General features: G+C 38.7%; 4 protein-coding genes across 8 annotated transcripts; 3 read left to right on the forward strand and 1 right to left on the reverse strand.

The window, feature by feature from the left end:
* Positions 1–19: 19 nt before the first annotated feature.
* On the forward strand, positions 20–6,382 carry asp (abnormal spindle). The gene is made up of 5 exons (XM_965083.4): positions 20–163; positions 219–398; positions 445–648; positions 814–5,746; positions 5,803–6,382. The coding sequence occupies exons 1-5, from the start codon at positions 152–154 to the stop codon at positions 6,345–6,347; spliced, it is 5,874 nt and encodes a 1,957-aa protein (XP_970176.1). The 5' UTR covers positions 20–151; the 3' UTR covers positions 6,348–6,382.
* Positions 6,383–6,537: 155 nt separating this feature from the next.
* LOC658657 (zinc finger matrin-type protein CG9776) lies at positions 6,538–11,127 on the forward strand. Of its 5 annotated transcripts, none has more exons than XM_064358786.1 (8): positions 6,538–6,643; positions 6,875–7,001; positions 7,054–7,161; positions 7,382–7,508; positions 7,806–7,990; positions 8,559–9,065; positions 9,116–9,978; positions 10,326–11,127. In XM_064358786.1, exons 2-8 carry the CDS (start codon positions 6,987–6,989, stop codon positions 11,023–11,025), a joined length of 2,505 nt encoding a protein of 834 aa, XP_064214856.1. In that variant the 5' UTR covers positions 6,538–6,643; positions 6,875–6,986; the 3' UTR covers positions 11,026–11,127. The 5 variants fall into 5 exon arrangements, with proteins under 5 accessions (XP_064214856.1, XP_008191566.1, XP_064214857.1 ...); XM_008193344.3 differs by having other exon boundaries at positions 6,551–6,643; positions 6,840–7,001; XM_064358787.1 differs by having other exon boundaries at positions 6,552–6,643; positions 6,840–7,001; positions 7,054–7,746.
* A 197-nt stretch (positions 11,128–11,324) lies between these two features.
* On the forward strand, positions 11,325–14,074 carry smg (smaug). Its single transcript, XM_964951.4, has 4 exons — positions 11,325–11,502; positions 11,560–12,705; positions 12,758–12,953; positions 13,213–14,074. The coding sequence occupies exons 2-4, from the start codon at positions 11,568–11,570 to the stop codon at positions 13,565–13,567; spliced, it is 1,689 nt and encodes a 562-aa protein (XP_970044.2). The 5' UTR covers positions 11,325–11,502; positions 11,560–11,567; the 3' UTR covers positions 13,568–14,074.
* A 247-nt stretch (positions 14,075–14,321) lies between these two features.
* Positions 14,322–15,034, reverse strand: LOC103312521 (uncharacterized protein). Its single transcript, XM_008193342.3, has 3 exons — positions 14,887–15,034; positions 14,556–14,841; positions 14,322–14,495 (listed from the first exon to the last, which is right to left on the reverse strand). The coding sequence occupies exons 1-3, from the start codon at positions 14,896–14,898 to the stop codon at positions 14,404–14,406; spliced, it is 390 nt and encodes a 129-aa protein (XP_008191564.1). The 5' UTR covers positions 14,899–15,034; the 3' UTR covers positions 14,322–14,403.
* Between the last annotated feature and the right edge of the window lie 423 nt (positions 15,035–15,457).

Genomic DNA, 15,457 nt, shown 5'->3' on the forward strand with positions numbered 1-15,457 from the left:
AACACGTCCATTTCTATTGGTCGAGCGAAAGTTGACGGTTTATCATTTGAATCAAAAAACTCATCTCAAGTACAGAGTTTTTAAGAAACTGTTTTATCGCCTCCAACATTGTTGTGTGTTATTTTAATGTTGATAATTTTAACCTGTGACTATGTTTTTGCAAGTAAGTTGTGTTTTATCATTTCTGAGTGGACGTCAGTTACTTAACCAAACTTTAGTTTTCGCCCCCTGTTAGACAACAATCCAAAAAACCAAAGCCGGAACTCGAGCCAGATAATGCCGTTTTATCACTGGCCCCTTTCACCCCAAATCCGAAAATTTGTTTCGAAAATGTTAAAATTGGTCAAACGGCCACTCAAAATCTGGTCATTAAAAATCCGACAGGACATGCAAAAGAAGTAGGTTTGTTCGTTTCTAAGGGCAGGATTTGAGCCATTTTTTCAGCTGATTGCGAGAATTACAATTCCGGAAGAACTTCATTTTAGTTTGAGTTGGGGTGGCTGTAGGATAGATGCCCAGAGTGAGGAAACACTTGAACTTGTTTGGACCCCCACCTGTGAAGGGGCTTGGAGGTTCAATTTGTGTGTTACTGATGATGTAGGGACGTGCCGAAACGTTCCCATCGTTCTTAAAGCAGCCACTTTGACCGTAAGTAAAGATACAGTGTGATCATTTGTTTTTATGATTAGAGTAGGCTTTGATTGTTTTTGTTGAATGGCAGTGCTGATTGTCATAACACCTCCATGTTTTATTATTTGTATAGCACATTAAAGAAATTAATTTTCTAAACTATCAATATTTTTTGTGGTTTAGAAAAGCAAGAAAGGGACCCAGAAACGTTTCCCTCGCTTTGTGGCCAAGAAAAACACTTCACCGGTCCAAAACTTTAAGCGAAAATCGCCACAAAAGCGAGCAATCCTCCCAAACATTACAAACATGCCAACATTTACCGTAAATCCTCCAGAAAGTGAATTCAACGGTAAAGAAAATTTCAATTTATCTCCGAAAATTGAAACACGACGAGATACTTATACCGTAAATCAAAACATCCCCGAGATTTTTGACGACAGTTTAGAAAACATAACGGTGGTAAAATCACCAAGCGTTTCATTTGAACGTCGATTACAATCAACGTCGTTTTTATTAACACCATCGAATCAAATCGATTTCAATCCAGAACGTTGCTCAACCGACGAAAAATCGATCGATAACACTGATAATTTTCTTCTAACATGCAAACCTAAAACTTTATTCAACGACACAACTTTCGAAATTGTAAAAAACCTGAGTAGCGAAACGTATGTTAAAAACCTAAGCTCGGAAACGTACACCAAATCGGACATTTCCGATAATTCACCGTCAAGTTTTTCGAAAAAATGCCGCCTTGATAGTCTTGTCGGCAACGGAGTGAAAATGACCATTGAGGCAGATTTGTGGTCATGCCATCACACAAATCTAGTCACAATTCGGGAAGAAACCGAACCGAAAGCCACACCCTTGAAGCGTAAAAGCGACGTTACGTTTCAAGTGACATCACCGAAACGCCCAAATCTGGGATTCCCCCAAGAATGGGCCAAACAACGCAATATTGTTGTTTTCGAACCGGAAGTTGTAACGTGGTTAGAGGGTCAAGAGGAGAATTTCAAAAAGTGGCTCAATGCTGTTTTAACACCACCTTTGGATCTTGATTCAAATGCGCAAAGTCATCCCTTAGACGTAGCCAAATTGTGGCGAAGTTGTATGGAGAAAGAAATCGAAGTGGCACCGACCAGGGAAATTGTCTCGCAACGGTTTCACAACAATGCTAAACTAAACGCGTTAAGGAGAGCCGCTAAGGCGTTGTACCAAACAAACGAAATTCAAAACGTTTTGATTAAAGTTGGCGCGATTATTGATTGTGGCAAACTTGCGTTGCGGAAAGACCGTGATGTACATCTAGATTTGCGTTTGCAGGCCGATGTTATGCAAGTGATTTTGAGTTATAATCCTCTGTGGTTGCGCATTGGTTTGGAGACGATTTACGGACGGGTGATTCCCCTAAATTCGAATTCGGATGTTAGGGGCTTGACTCGCTTCCTTTGGGAGCGTTTTATGCGGGACCCGGTTTTATTAAAGAAACACCGTTCCGTCCATTCTGAGAAATACAAATCGGAGATCAAACAATTCATTTTGAAGAAATTCCTGGCGTTGGTTTTTTTCCTAGACCGGGCCAAAAGCAAGAAATTGATAGCACATGATCCGTGTTTGTTTTGTAAAAACGCACCAATTAAAGAGAGCCAAACGGCTCTTACGACTTTTGCCCGTGATACGGTTTCGTCAATGGGCGATATTACCAAATATTTGAAACACTTTCAATACACTTTGGTACATAAGCAGAGCTATTTGAATGAGTTTGATTACGCTGTTAAGTGTCTCGGGGTTGATTTACGTGACGGTGTTAGACTAACACGAGTCATGGAAATTATTCTATTGCAAAATAATTTGAGTGAAAAACTGCGTGTTCCAACAGTCTCACGATTGCAAAAAATCCACAACATGAAAATCGTGTTTGAGGCTTTGCAACGTTCGGGTTTCGAAATTCTCTACGACATTACACCAAGTGACATAGTCAACGGTCACAAAGAGAAAACTCTATCGTTTTTGTGGCAAATTATTCACAAATTGCAAACGCCCCTAATGGCTAAAAGTGTGACATTGATAACAAACTGGTGGCGAAGCGACACAATTGTGAAAAAACGAAACGAATTGAAATTAATTCGTGAAACAAAAAATGCAGCAGCTATCACAATCCAACGTTACGTTCGTATGTTTTTGGCCAAACGTCGCTACGAAAAATTACAAAATATGCTAAAGTTTTTCAAAGCTGAAAAACAGGAGAGAGCTGTTTTAATCATTCAGAGACGTTGGCGGGCAACTTTAGCTATGCGAAACCAAAGAACACAATACCAAGTTTTACGTGAGGCTACGATTTTGATTCAGAGACGATTTCGGGCCAAATTATTACACAAAAGTGTTGTTTTTGTACAAAGACTGTGGCGAGCGAAATTGGCAATGAGGCAACAATTGTACAATTATCAAATTTTGAAGGAGACAGTTAAATGGGTCCAAAGTCGCGTTAGGGCAAAGTTACAGTTTAGAGCTTTCAAGCGGTTGAAACAAGCTGCGATTTTTGTGCAAAGGTGTTGGAGAGCGAAATGTGAACGGAAACTTTTCATGGAAATGAAAAACGCAGCTATTGTTATCCAGAGGCGTTTTAGAACGAAATTACTTTACGAAAGGTTTAAGAACTTACGATGGGCCACAATTGTGGCTCAGAGAGAATTTAGAAGGAGACAAGCCAGAAGGATGTTTTTAATGTTGCGGAATGCAACGATTTTTGTACAAAGTTACGTTCGCATGAAACTAGCAAGGGACCAGTTTAATAGATTGAAACGAGCTGTGATTTTTGTTCAGGTGAAATGGCGGTACCAAGCGCTTAAAAAGGCTACGATTTTCGTCCAAAGACAGTGGAGGGCTAAAATTGCAATGATTCGTTCGAAGAAAGAGTTTGAAATGTTGAAAACAAATACTATTGTAATTCAGAGACGTTTTCGGGCCAACAAAGTCGCAAAATTACAAAAGGAACGCTTTAATTCGCTCAGAAAAGCCGCAATTTTGATTCAACGCCAGTGGAGATTGAGAAAAAAAATGATTGAATATCGTAATTTGAGACGGACTGTTGTTTTTCTTCAAATGAAATGGAGGGCTAAATTAGCTACGAGAAACGCAGTTTTGCAATTTGAAGAATTGAAGAAAGCCGTTTTAGTGATTCAAAGGCGTTTTAGAGCGAATCAGTTGGCGAAAATTGCAAGGAACAATTTCGAAGAGTTGAAACGTGTAACTGTTTTTGTTCAGAGAAAATGGAGAGAAAAGTTGGAAATGCGGCGCCAAATTGCCAATTTCCAGGCTTTGAAAAATGCAACTGTTGTCATTCAAAGACGTTTCAGAGCGAAATTGGAGGCGAGAAAATATCAGACTTTGAAAAATGCGACCATTTCGATTCAGAAACGTTGGAGGGCCATTTTATTAATGAGGATCCAATTGGAAAAATATCAAAATCTGAAAGCTGTGACTGTTTGCATTCAGAGGCGTTTTAGAGCAAATCTTGCTCGCGAAAGCGATCGCAACAATTTTATCAACTTGAAGAAAAGTGTTATTGTGATCCAGAGACGTTTTAGAGCGAATAAAGCTGGAAAATTGCAAAGGGATCGTTTTAATACACTCAAGGAAGCCACAATTTTGATTCAGCGCAAGTGGAGATTGAGAAAAACAATGATTGAATATCGTAATTTGAGACGGACTGTTGTTTTTGTTCAAATCAAATGGAAGGCTAAATTAGCTGCGAGAAACGCAGTTTTGCAATTTGAAGAATTGAAGAAAGCCGTTTTAGTGATTCAAAGGCGTTTTAGAGCGAATCAGTTGGCGAAAATTGCAAGGAACAATTTCGAAGAGTTGAAACGTGTAACAGTTTTGGTTCAGAGAAGATGGAGAGAAAAGTTGGAAACGCGGCGCCAAATTGCCAATTTCCAGGCTTTAAAAAGTGCAACTGTTGTGATTCAACGACGTTTCAGAGCCAAATTGGAGGCGAGAAAATATCAGATTTTGCGGAAAGCTACGGTTTTAATTCAACAACGTTGGCGAGCAACTTTATTGATGAGGATTGAATTGGAAAAATACCAAAATCTGAAATTGGCTACAATTTGCATTCAGAGGCGTTTTAGAGCAAATCTTGCTCGCGAAAGCGATCGAAACAATTTTACCAATTTGAAGAAAAGTGTTATTGTGATCCAGAGGCGTTTTAGGGCGAATAAGGCTGGAAAATTGCAAAGGGATCGTTTTAATTTGCTCAAGAAATCCGCAATTCTGATTCAACGCAAGTGGAGATTGAGAAAAACAATGATTGAATATCGTAATTTGAGACGGACTGTTGCTTTTGTTCAATTCAAGTGGAGGGCTAAATTGGCAGCGAGAAACGCAGTTTTGCAATTTGAAGCATTGAAGAAAGCCGTTTTACTGATTCAAAGGCGTTTTAGAGCGAATCAATTGGCGAAAATTACAAGAAATAATTTCGAAGAGTTGAAACGAGTCACAGTTTTTGTTCAGAGAAGATGGAGGGAGAAGTTGGAAACGAGGCGCCAAGTTGCAAATTTCCAGGCTTTGAAAAGTGCAATTATTGTTATTCAGAGACGTTTTCGAGCAAACCTTGCTCGCGAAAGCGATCGCAACAATTTTATCAGCTTGAAAAAAGCCACCGTTGTTATTCAAACAAAATGGAGAGCCGAACTCGAAATGCGGCGTGAAAGAAACAAGTATCACCGTTTGAAACAAAGCGTGATTGCAATTCAAAGACAGTGCCGAAAGCGACTAGTGTTGGAAAATAAAAAGAAAGACGCAGCAAGTGTCATTATACAGAAGTACGTGAGAGGGCTTTTAGTGCGTCGAAAGTTTGCCAAATTTTTAACACCGGAAGCAATCGCCCAACGGCGGGAAAACGCAGCTGCGACTAAAATTCAGGCTTTTTGGAGGAGGTACAAAACGCAGTTAGCTCAAGGGCCTGAAGTGTTGAGGATTTATGAGAGGTTGAAGAAAGCTAATGCCTCGGCTGAGCCTCAAAATACAGTCGGGTCACGATGCCAGAAAGCCGTTCAAGAGTTGAGTAGCGGGAAATTAACAGTTGGGGAACTGCTTCGAGTTTTGAAGGATTTGGGTAAGGGTTTTTGTGCAACCAATTTTTTTCCTTTAATTTTTCCTGAAATTTTTTAGAATTCGGGACAAGTCGGTGTAAGAAGTTCTGTCGGAAGTTGGGAGAGGTGTTAGCGCGCCCCCTTTATGAGACTATAATCGTAACGAATCGGTCGCCAGCCGAAATGGAGGTTTCAACACTGGCTTGTTCGATTCTGATCAATTTCTATCGATTTGAACCGACTCGAAGTGCAACCTGGATTCCGCAATTAATCGAGAAATTATTATCTGTGATGTTGCATTCGTGTGATAAGGAAACGGCCTTGTTTCCCACACTTTGTACTTTATTTTGGATGTTTGCACACAACGAAGAATACAAAAATTTCATCGTTTCAAGTGGCAATTTTAAGCACAAAATGAGGCGGATTTGTGAACTTTGCGAGCGCAAAGCGAAAATGAACAGCAAAGTTATTATCAAATTTCAGTCGTTTTTTGTGCCGTACAAAGACCTGCCCTTGCCTTCAATGACGCCAGACTGGGGGTTTGAACTCAAACACAAACCCAAGACTTTTACCAACTCTATTCATGCCCTGCAGTGTTTAAGGAATAGACTTAACGTTTTGTAATTTTTGTTAAATGAAATACAGTACTACTTTTACCAGTTTCGTGTTTTTATTGACCTAGTGCGGAAAATCATTGCTTTTCGAGCAAAACTAAGTTTTTTTTTTTGGCGTAACTGAGTAGTCTAATATGTGTATTTTGAAAAAAAAAATGCATAGGCATAATAATCAGAGTTACAAAGTTAAAATAGACTATTTAACTGTAACTGTAGCCACGTCCGCCCCGTGCTGCCACCTACAGGCTGCGTAATCTCAGTCACAACCACGCAAGGTGGAGTGAGTTGTGTTTAGTGTTTTATTCGGTAAGTTTTAACAAAAACCTTCTAAATGCGGATAAAGTGGTGACGCAAATCTGGAATTGGTTCAGTAACAGATTGGAACGAGTTTTTTCCGCTTGCACGGTGATCAGAAGGCGATTTTTGCGTGCAAAAACGTCGAGGCGTCATGGCGTCTTTCGCTCCTGTAAAAGGCGGTTTTTTTGAATGTGCCAAATTTCAGATGTGATTTATTACAATTATGGTTGATGGTTGCAGAGTAAATGACGAACACTTGCGACCAGCGAGAAATGGCAAAGTAAGGGTTACACCGAAAATCATTATCAACAAGAAATTTTTTACGAGTTTGTTGTCGGAGCCACGTTACGCCATGTACAATAATAACGTGAGTGCGGTGTTTTCTGGCTTTTCGCCGACTAATTTGTGAATAATTATAGAATCAGTACTCGGGGCAAGGGTACCAAAGTACCTACCCCCAGTACCAGCAGAGCTACAATTCAAATTACGGATATGAGGGGTACCCTCAAAGCCAGTACATGAACACGGTAAGTGGTCACAAGGCGCGTTTCGTTTAGTTACTGTTAAGTTTGTGTCGAGCACATTTCACAAGACACCAATTTTACAGAAAATCAACAAAAATCATCTGAGGTTATTTAAGTAAAAATTAAAGTAAATTAGTTTGCACAAAATGGAAGTATTAAGGTGACAGTAAGTGTGTGTAAGGGTGTCACTAACGTCACAAATTTCATTATTGTTTTACTTTAGAATGTTCAGCCAGTGCCTCCAGGTGAGGAATACCCGCAAAACAATTGGGCACCGGTTGGGGGCTACCATAACAACGTTCCAGCCCAAGCTTCAAGCACTACCTTTGACGGCAAAAACGAAGACGAAGGTTAGTGCAACGACAATGAATTTATACCTCACTTTACCATTAAAAATTGTACAATTTTTTGTTAGGCAAGATGCTTTAATCACAGTTTTAATTAAAGCAACTTGCACAAGCTTTACTATGTTATTATGTGAATCATGGTTTGTATTTTTTTGTATAATGTTACGTCTTTAATAATGTATTTTCGTAGGCCGGATTATAACAGAGTAAAGACAGGATCAACGATATTTATCAACCAATGGTTACAAAATGATTTGTATTTTCGTTGTGTAACAATTTTTGACTTGGGTTTTTTTATAGGTGTGGCACAAGAAAGAAAAGCACAGAACGCCCAATTGATTAAACAACGTGAAGAATATGTGCGAAAAGCGCGCGTTTTACGAAGAGAACTTGAACTTCTTCGCAACCAAAAACATGAAATTATGTCGGAAAATTCCTCACAGCGTGACATGGAGTTGATTTTGAAGGAAAATGTTAAATTACAGGTAAATACAATCAACTGTTTCAAACATCCGAGGGGTTATTTCATGCCAAAACTTTGTTCTGTTATTTGCAGAAATTTTCTTGAAATATGTAAGTTTTTACCTCAAAAAAATGCCAGATAACATAATTTTCTACCTAAATTAGTGTGTTTTATTTACGGAATTTTGGCAAAACAAGCCTTATTTTCTCTTGTTATATTTGATTTAACCCGGTTTTAGTCAAGCTTTCGCTATAACAAGCCTGAAAATTGCCATAATTGTGACGAAAATTGTTGTTTTCACATTTATCAAATGTTTAATAATGTTTTTGCAGCCAGAAATGTGCTTTTTTATTTGAACAAGGGGAAAAGTTGTTATATTTTGTTGAGTTCATTTTATGAGCGTATAATTTACATTCATTTGGCATGGAATTGCTTCTAGGTAAGCATTGGACGTACTATTTTGTTTCATAGCTAAATTAGTTAAAAAAAATCAACCGAATTCATTCGCAGGATGTACACCAGCAGTATGTATTCTGTTTGAGATTGCGTCCACTTTAATACAATTTTCCAATTTGAGTTTTTCGTTTCAGGACGAAATTCAAACAAAAATGAAAGCAATACATAATGTCATTGAGATGTTGTCGAGTATTATCAAAGACGGTTCGAAAATTTCGGATCTTGAAGCTCAACTAGATGAATCACCGAAAACCCATCATAAAAATCATGTGAAATCCGATTCGGTTGATCCTGCAATCAAATATAATTACATGCATTACGATCCGGAATTGCATTGGTGTCGAATGTGTGATGAATTTCCTAAAACGGCCAAAGATTTTCTCTTACATTTACAAAGCGATAAACATCGTAATAACATACAAGAGAACGACGTTGGTGATAATACACCATGGCATAAATTACCACCAGAACCGGAACTTCCTTGCTATGAAGGAGCTCCCAAGAAAAGAATTCCAATTCGAGGATTGCAATTTTTTATTTCGGCTCCAGCTTGGTATTGCAAACTTTGCGATACATGGATTGGTGATTTACATTGTGCTTCACATCATTTAAAATCACAAGCCCATTTTCAAAATTATGCGGTGAGTTTTCGTGTGTGCGTGTTTTGTAAGTTTACTAATATTTAATTTAGAATTTCGTCGAACAAAATCCACATTGGGAAATTGAGTGGTTAAAAGATCGCGAAAAAGCAATGGCTCGTAACGAGAGACGTGGTCGTTCTTCCGATTCAGATTCCGATAAAAAGAAGAAGAAACATCGAAATAAAAGATCATCAATGGAATCGAGTAGTAAAGACAAGAAAAAGAAGAAACGTTCAAAGAAACGTAGGAAGCATTCCAGTGATACGAGTAGTAGTTCAAGTTCATCCGATTCCTCATCGGAAGAAGAAGAAAATAACGATAAATCGAAAAGTATTCGAGTTGTGATGCGTAACATGAAAGTCCAATCAATAATGAATGAGGATTTAAGCGGTAAATGGGAAATGTTGGAGCGTTTAGTCGATCAACATAAAAAAAAGGAAGAAATGCAAAAAAGTAAAGAAGCACAAAAGAGAGAACAACCGGAAGATAATTTGATAAATCAATGGATGACAGTGAGCGAACCTCAAGAAAAAGAAAAAGTCTTACTTGATAATTTAAAAGATAGAATGAAGCAAAAGCAAGAATTGGAAAGAGCAAAATATGCCGAAATGGAAAAGAAACAACGTGAGAAGGAACGAGAAGAACGCGAATTAAAAGAGAGAAAATCAAGGGAAGAACAAGAAGCTAAAGAACGCTACGAAAGGGAACGGCGTGAAAGAGATCGAGAGGAGTATGAGAGAATAAGGGACAAAGATCGCAATCAAGTGAGGTTCAAACCGAAAGATCGGGAGAATTACAGGAAGAGGAAGACGCCGTCTCCTAGCCCTGAAAGGCCCCCAGAAAAACCCCCACAACCACCACAACAAAGACAATCGAAGGAGAGGAGAGAGACACCAAGCAAGGAGGAGACCAGGTAATGATAAAATACTGTGATTTTTGCTTCTAAACGCGTTTTTATGCCATTTGATCGAAATTTTTTTGTATATTTTTCTGCGAAACTTTTGTTCGAACGAATTAAAAGCAATTTGTGACCTATTTTTACCTCCAAATTTGACCAAAATGTTGGTTATTTCGTATTGTTTTGTGCGTTTTAGCTCGGATTTTTTTTTAACAAAATTGTTAATTATGCCCATTTCGAAAGTTTAAATAAACTTTCCAAAATGTTCGTTATTTGAACAGTTTTGTGCGGTTTAGCCCGTTTCGACAGTTTAAGCAAACGTTTTTGAGGCAGTTAACAATTGGATAAAACTGGTAATTTAGGGAAAGGAAGAACAGTCGTGAGAACGGACGAGAGAGTCAAGAGCGCCCCAGAAGTCGCAGTCGAAGCGAAGAGCGTCGCCAGAATGAGTCAAAGAAGCCCTCAGGTCCGCCCACGAAACGTTTACCGTTCATTGGCCGAATGCCACTTTTCAAAAACAAGAAAGTGGAGGAAAAAGTGGAGAAAGAAATCAAGAAGGAGGATTACGATCTTCCGAGAGTTACCCGTTTCCAGCCTGGAAACCTAGCACGTGCATTCCTTCCACAACCCGATGTTGTGTGTTTTCCCAAACTTTCGAGTTATCCCCCGATTTCGGCACCACCTCCACCGAGTGTCTCACAGCCTGATCCTCCAGCACCTCCGAAAATTAGCGAAGATAAACCACCGAAAGCACCACCAGCTCCGAAAATTGGATCGAGTGAAATTGACGATAAAAAGAGTCCGGAGAAAGAAGAGGAGATGTATGAGGATCCGAGTCAGATGATGATGAATCAATATTATTCCGATTATAGTGCGATGTATTCGCAAATGTATGACTATTCACAGTGTCAGGAGGAGCCGCCACAACCGCCGCCCCCTGATGATATTCCATTGGCGCATACCATGCCCTTGCAACCGCCCCCGTTGCCGCCAAATGACCCCAGTGAGGATTTGGCGATGTTGGGAATTAGTGCAGACGATATGGCTGCTCAAAGTTTCTAAGTTTTTGATATTAGACAATTATTTTGCTGTAGTTTGGCCGATTGGTCGCTATTTTTAAGACCGTAATATGTTATTTGCCTTAATAAATGCGTTTCTTTTGTATTTTGTGTTTTATTGTCCTGGCGTTTGATAACATTTGAAGGTAAAAGCGGAGTTGCCAACATAAATTGGTAAATTACCACGTATGAATTTTGGCGTTAGCGTTTATAGAAAATTGATTTTGTGTCTTGATCATGTTTTTCCAGTACAATTTAGCCGAGTGAGAAGGTTGAAGCAATTTAATCAAATCGTTTGAATTTTTTTGCCGCCTTTTTTAGTGACTTTTTCGCGCCCTGTTTTTCTGACAGCTGCTATCTTCATTCTTGTTGGGTGTGTACGAACGTAAAGACTGACCCCACAATCGGTATTTTTAATGTAAATGAATCACTCCCAGCTAAATTAAGTGCCCAAAGTGATGATAAAGTAGCACCAAGTCTTGTAAGTAACAATTTCCCCTCTAAAAAAAATCGTCCCGATTGTGTTTTTTGTCTCCAGTTTTTACAATGGAGTCCTCACCACAAATGCGCGATTTTTCCGAATTCTGCGAGCAATTACACGAAATCCGTTTAAAATTCCACAAATGGGACAGTTGCGAACGCACCGTCGCTCTCTACTATCTAATGACCGGACTTCCTTTCGCGAACGCCCGTTTCCTGCAACATGCCTTAGAGCAGTGCATTGCCGCTGCCAACAGCCCCGAAGCACAAGTCCTCGAACGTAACGCCAACAATTCCGTTTTCGTGGCACGACTTTTAATGGAACACCCGCAAAACGCCCTCAGCCTGCTCCTAACACACCTACCGTTGCTCAAACCGGGGAACAAGGAGGCTGCCAACTCGTACTTGGTGACAATAAGACGCGTTCTGTCCGAATTCATCGCCCCACCGTGCAAGATCTACAACGAGTGTGTGGAGATCATGTCGTACGTCTTCATACACCCGGCGTTCGATAAGGAGGACAAGAAGAGTTTCAAGCACTTGCTCAAGCAGGTCTTGAATCGGGTGAGCCCGGAGAATTTTATACACTCGCCGGTGAATGAGTCCAGTGATGAGTCCTCAAGTCCCGAAAACACAGACTTGGGGCGCGGGAACCGACGCTCGAATAGTCTAACTCCTGCAACGACCCAAACCAGCTCGCATGAAAGTTTGAGAGAGGTTTGGTCGTCTCAGGAAAATCTCTCGCAACCACCGCCAAAACCGCGAAGTTATTCACTGTCGAACGACAAAACGTTGCTTTTGAACCTTGCAACGCTCCAATCGAGCAGTTCGGAGACACGTCTTCAGGACTTGCAAATTTTGAGTAATTTACCCGTAATGAAGAGCATTTTATCGTGGCTGAAATCGTTAAGACTGCATAAATACAGTTGGGTTTTCCACAATCTCACCTACCAGCAAATGCTGGACTTGTCCGACGAGTCGCTACAAACGATCGGTATTACCAAAGGGGCCAGACACAAATTATTACTAAGTATTGCTAAACTTAAGGAACGTAGTACAATGTTGACTGAACTTGAGACTGAAGTTATGAACGGAGGTGATCTTAATTCGGCTTTAAAGAAACTCAAAGGGGTTTTACAAACACCGTTGCAAGTCACATGTGGGGAGGATTTACCCTCACAATTTGTCAAAGTCATGGGAAAAGGTGGGTAACAATTGAATGTATTAAAATATCACAATTAATTTTTTCCCAATAGTGTGCACTCAACTCTTAATGCTGAGACAACCATCGGATGAATGTTTGATGCTTTTTGTGAATCTTTGTGAACGTTCGGATGCCTTAGAAGCCTTCAGTGACGAGCAAAAACGAAGGCTGAATATGTGGAAAGGACAATTGACCAAAGGCAATCATGTGCCAGTCTACACACAAAAAATGCAAAGTAATAATTCGAGGTAAGTACACTTGACCAGTCGCACATGTGCTTGTTGGCGTAGCAACGTGTCGTAACTATGACAAAAAGTAATAGTTGGTTTGGTAACGAACAGAATTCATTCAAACCAGTGGCGGGTGTGGCAATTTTATAATGTATTATTTTGATCTCAACGTTTATTTTTCGTCGAAATTGCGATCAAAAACCAGAAATAATATTTATTGTTTTAATTTTTGCGGTGGTGGTGTAATAGTTGGTGTTAATTTTTGTGTGTTGTGCAGGTCCGGGTGGCAGTGCAAAATGCCCCTGGCAGCTTTCACTCAGGAGGTCCATACGCAAAAAAGTTCATCGTATCCGAATGTAAAAAACAGCACCACGATAAATCCACACAGACATTCAGTTGGTAGTGTAACGTTTCGTAAAGATTTATATCCTGTCGCAAAAAGTGTGGAAATGTTTAAAAATCATCATTCTTCATCGGAGAAGAGCAGCAACAGCAATAATAATAATAGTCAGTTTCACGTACGTTTCGAAGATAGCGAAAGCGATCGAAATAAAAAGTTAAAAAATACCGATATCGAAAATAGTTTAGAATCTCTATGTTTGCAAATGATGGAACATGCACTTGGGCCTTAATATTGCAAGATTTAGTTGTGATTATTATTATTTTTTATTCGTACTGTCGGCCTACATTTGACTAATTTATACTTTTTTAGCTTTGAGTGTTAGAGTCGTATTAACTGCTGGCAGATTTATACTATTTATCATGATTTTATTAGTGTTTTATTCTCGTTATATAGCGAAATGTTTTATTGTGATTTTTTTGTTGAAATGAAATTATTTGATATTTTAAGGGTTTTTCCTACTTTAAGACTGCATAATTATACTTTTAATGATTTCGCTTTTAAGTCGTCAAATACTACTTTACATTCTAAAACAAAATATAGTCAAAATTTGTGTTTGTGGTTGTTTTGACAAGTTAGTTTGATAAACTAAAACTACTTTACATGCAAAATTTTTGGAAAAATTTTGTCAAATCGTGGAATTGTGCATGTTGTGATTGTCTATGTGTGATACAAGTTTGCCAAAATGGCAAAAACTGAAGCAAAAGACTGATTTCTAAATAAAAAATTGACGAAACTATATTGGATTTCAAATGAAACCTGCAACAAAATCCGCTTCCAACGCAACCAACTCCTGTCCTTTTGCACACATTTCCATTCATTTCTTCTACAGTCTGAGTCCATTAAAAGTATATTTTTACCATACATCAAAAACTAATACGTAATCAAGTTAATCAGTTAATTTTAATTTTAAAATTTTTTGAGATTTAATAAAAATTCTTTAAACGGACTCATCCCGTAGATAAAATAAAAAATAAAAAGTTGGGTAAATCAAAGAATATTTATTAAAAACCAACAACAGTTTCACTCGTAACGCAAATAAGTTAATAAATTAGAATGAAAGTGAGCTCAACGGTCCGACTCCGGGACGTGTCCGGAATCGCCAAGCCCGGAAAAGTGTTCGAGGTCGTGGACTTGGTAAGTACCGACAGCATCATGTCCTATAAGACCAAATATAAATGAGAAGAAAGCAAGCGCGTTTTATTGATTAGAAATTTTACCATCTGTTAAACCGAAATCTTGAAATGCCGCGTGCCCATGAATATTATTTTCGGCGTTTGCGAAAGCATAGCCATGGTCGTGTTTATCTCCATGGTGGACTTCCACCTTTGATGAGCTGGTACCGATGGAAATTGGGTGTTGTAGCAAATGACTGTGCTCTTTCTTTATGTAAGTTGGGACAGCGTGGAAGTGCTCCATGTGGATGTTTTGGTAGGAATGGGCCCTTTCATGGTCATGGGTGATGATGCCACCATGGGCGGTGGTGTAAATCACAGTTAAAACAATCTAAATCTGGGTGAAAAATTGCGATTAATTAGTTGAAATACTTACGAGGAATTTCATGTTTGTTTTGGAGAAATCAGCAGTGATACTAAATTTTTATTGTTGATAGTGGCGTATTTATACTTTTTTGTTTCACTTGGTGGAAGTGGATGTAATGTGAGTACGCATTTTATGCCAGCTGCATAATTTCTACAGGAAAAGTGTGTAAACTTGGTTTTTATCGGTTCGTGTTGGAGTTGGGAGTTTTCGGGCAATTATTTATTTGCATATTTTCGTTGTAGAAAGTTATTAATTTATTGTTAGTTGAGTAATTACATTTCCTCTAATTACGAATTGTTTCCGTATTTACGATTCATTGATTGATAAGATTTATGAGATAAGGAGTGACATAAGGTGAGTTTACATCTTGTGACAATATGTGTGAAAGTGAGAGCAATAAAAATTATGCATTTTACTAATTTTAACTTTCTTTTAATGAGAAAATTTGAAGAGTTAGAACCGTGTAATAATAGTATTTTTTTTTTTAATAAAGAAGTGAACCAGAAGTAAGCATTACCTAATGCTTTACCATTTCATAAAATATGGGAGGCTTGAGTGGAAATTGTACGAAACGTTGTGT

This window comes from Tribolium castaneum, chromosome 9 (genome assembly GCF_031307605.1).
Source record: "Tribolium castaneum strain GA2 chromosome 9, icTriCast1.1, whole genome shotgun sequence".
NCBI classification, from domain to species: domain Eukaryota; kingdom Metazoa; phylum Arthropoda; class Insecta; order Coleoptera; family Tenebrionidae; genus Tribolium; species Tribolium castaneum.

Coding starts and splice junctions, on each gene's coding strand:
- LOC103312521 (XM_008193342.3), bottom strand. Junction 14,496..14,555: donor AGATTTCGGTTTAACAGATG/GTAAAATTTCTA, acceptor TTGGTCTTATAG/GACATGATGCTGTCGGTACT.
- smg (XM_964951.4), top strand. CDS start 11,568: ATGGAGTCCTCACCACAAATGCGCGATTTTTCCGAATTCTGCGAGCAA. Junction 12,706..12,757: donor TGTCAAAGTCATGGGAAAAG/GTGGGTAACAAT, acceptor TTTTCCCAATAG/TGTGCACTCAACTCTTAATG. Junction 12,954..13,212: donor ATGCAAAGTAATAATTCGAG/GTAAGTACACTT, acceptor TGTGTTGTGCAG/GTCCGGGTGGCAGTGCAAAA.
- asp (XM_965083.4), top strand. Junction 649..813: donor TTAAAGCAGCCACTTTGACC/GTAAGTAAAGAT, acceptor TTTGTGGTTTAG/AAAAGCAAGAAAGGGACCCA. Junction 5,747..5,802: donor TCGAGTTTTGAAGGATTTGG/GTAAGGGTTTTT, acceptor GAAATTTTTTAG/AATTCGGGACAAGTCGGTGT.
- LOC658657 (XM_008193344.3), top strand. CDS start 6,858: ATGGTTGATGGTTGCAGAGTAAATGACGAACACTTGCGACCAGCGAGA. Junction 7,991..8,558: donor AGGAAAATGTTAAATTACAG/GTAAATACAATC, acceptor TTTTCGTTTCAG/GACGAAATTCAAACAAAAAT. Junction 9,066..9,115: donor CCCATTTTCAAAATTATGCG/GTGAGTTTTCGT, acceptor TATTTAATTTAG/AATTTCGTCGAACAAAATCC.